This window comes from Agrilus planipennis, unplaced genomic scaffold (assembly GCF_000699045.2).
Source record: "Agrilus planipennis isolate EAB-ADULT unplaced genomic scaffold, Apla_2.0 scaffold95, whole genome shotgun sequence".
NCBI classification, from domain to species: domain Eukaryota; kingdom Metazoa; phylum Arthropoda; class Insecta; order Coleoptera; family Buprestidae; genus Agrilus; species Agrilus planipennis.
Genome location: NW_020438861.1, coordinates 1,063,663 through 1,065,557, shown reverse-complemented (window position 1 = coordinate 1,065,557; position 1,895 = coordinate 1,063,663). Strand labels below are relative to the sequence as shown.

The 1,895-nt window shown below is 41.8% G+C and overlaps 1 protein-coding gene across 1 annotated transcript in view; it reads left to right on the top strand.

Annotated features, from left to right (window-relative positions):
- The first annotated feature begins 1,550 nt into the window (after window positions 1-1,550).
- Window positions 1,551-1,895, top strand: part of LOC112904181 — a 51,005-nt gene continuing 50,660 nt past the window's right edge. The window contains exon 1 of the mRNA XM_025973595.1: window positions 1,551-1,853. Coding sequence (XP_025829380.1) covers window positions 1,551-1,853 — 303 coding nt within the window. The remainder of the gene's footprint in view (window positions 1,854-1,895) is intronic.

Here is a 1,895-nt window from a genome sequence, read left to right as displayed (position 1 = left end):
AAGTTTACTGATCATTTTTTGACAAAAACAAAACTATGTTTTTCTTCTTTGCAGGAACTATAAAGAAACAACACTTTTCAGAAAAGGAAACCTCTTGATCACATATTAACAATAAACTGTCATTTTGATAGTTTGAACCATTTGGGATCCGGCAAATGGGAGGAGCCTAAAAACATGGCGCCGATTAGGGAAAATTTATCGTAGTTCCTATAGTGTACCGTGCAATTTCCAAGTTTTTACATTACGATAAAATGATAAGTATTGACACAATATGTGATTGGGCTGACACAAAGCCTAGGAAAGGAAATTTCGTTGAAGGTGAGCGTGTTTTTAATGCCAATCACATTATAAAATTCGGAAATNTACCTCACTGCTTTATTTTCACTGTACTGCTGTCTATCCACGTAGTCTCCTCTATGTAACACGACATTACGATGTACCTCGTCCAAAACCTCCACATGTTCAACAACGTTCCAATATTGTACGTCTTCTACACCACCACACACTTCATGGGTACAGTTGCCGCTACTTACATCCATCCTCGCACTTCAATTTTCACACTTCTACCTTTTATGTGCAACACTCCTGTGGTTGTCTTTCATTTATACTCCTTTCTACACAACCACATCTCCTTCCTCCTCCTAAACGTATCCCTTCTTCTTTCTCTCTCTCCACCAAATAAATTCTTTTCAAAATCCGCATTCTTACTAGTATAAATTCAACAATACATGTATTAATGCTTAACCTCACTGACATCGTCAAGAACCAATAACATCATGTGACCAGTAACAGTAACCGTTTAACAGTAACATACCGACCTCATTAAGAGGCGTTCTAAACATTCTGCAGAGCAAAAGCCCAGAAAGAAAGCGAAATTGGACCGTTTGGACATTCTTGAGGACAGGATGGAGACGATGTTTGCTACGATGTGTGCTTGGATGGATGCCATGGCAGGTGCAGCTTCTTCAGGAGAAGGATCCTCAGCTGGTGCTGAAGATGTGTCTTTTGATCATGAATCAGACGTTGAGAGCTCCCACTTTGGCGGAAGCCTTAAAAAATTTGACAGCTAAGCATCCTGCAATGGCAGATGACATTAAAGTAGTGTTAAATGATTGTAACTCTACCTTTCAGTCTTATTTGGACGACCTATTGCAATTTGTGTGTGCACATAGGGCTCAGGCTATTGATTATAGGCGCCAAACCTTTAAAACAAAGTCTGACTTTCAGACGTCAAAATTAGCTCAAATTCGCCCTTCGGCCACTCAACTTTTTAATGACGATAAATTAGTTCTTTAGGGAACAAGGGGGATTCTTTCGGGTTTTCCCTTCGCGTTCGGGTAGAACCGGCTCCAAATCATTTTCTTCTCGGCGAGAAACCCGCTCAAGTCAGAGTAAACAGCCTTCTAAATCCAAGTCCTCGAAGCCTACAAGCTCATCTTGGAGAGTACGTTATGTTCCGCCTCCTTTGTCGACTTCCTCTTCTTCTAAGAATCGTCGTGAAAGTCGGAGCAGCCGTTCAAGGAAGAGTGATAAGTTACCTCGTCGGGGCCATGAGCGGAGTTTTTGACTCTCCCTTTGTGGCAGATCAGTTGAAGGAGTTCCTGGGACGTTGGCAGGAATTAAGAGCACCGCCGATCGTCTTAAAAGCCATAACAGGATACTCGATTCCGTTTGTAATGAAGCCTCCTTCAATTCCGTTCACTGCCGATCTCGTAAAGAAATTCTCAACAAAGATCTCAAAAGCAATGTCAGAGGAAATCGAAAGTTTAATCCAACAGCAGGTGGTAGAAAGCCCCGAAGCGCGTTCGGGGTTCTTGTCCCAGCTGTTTTTGATTCCAAAACAGGATGGGAAGGTAAGGCAAATTTTCAATCTTCGTCAACTCAACAGTTTCCTA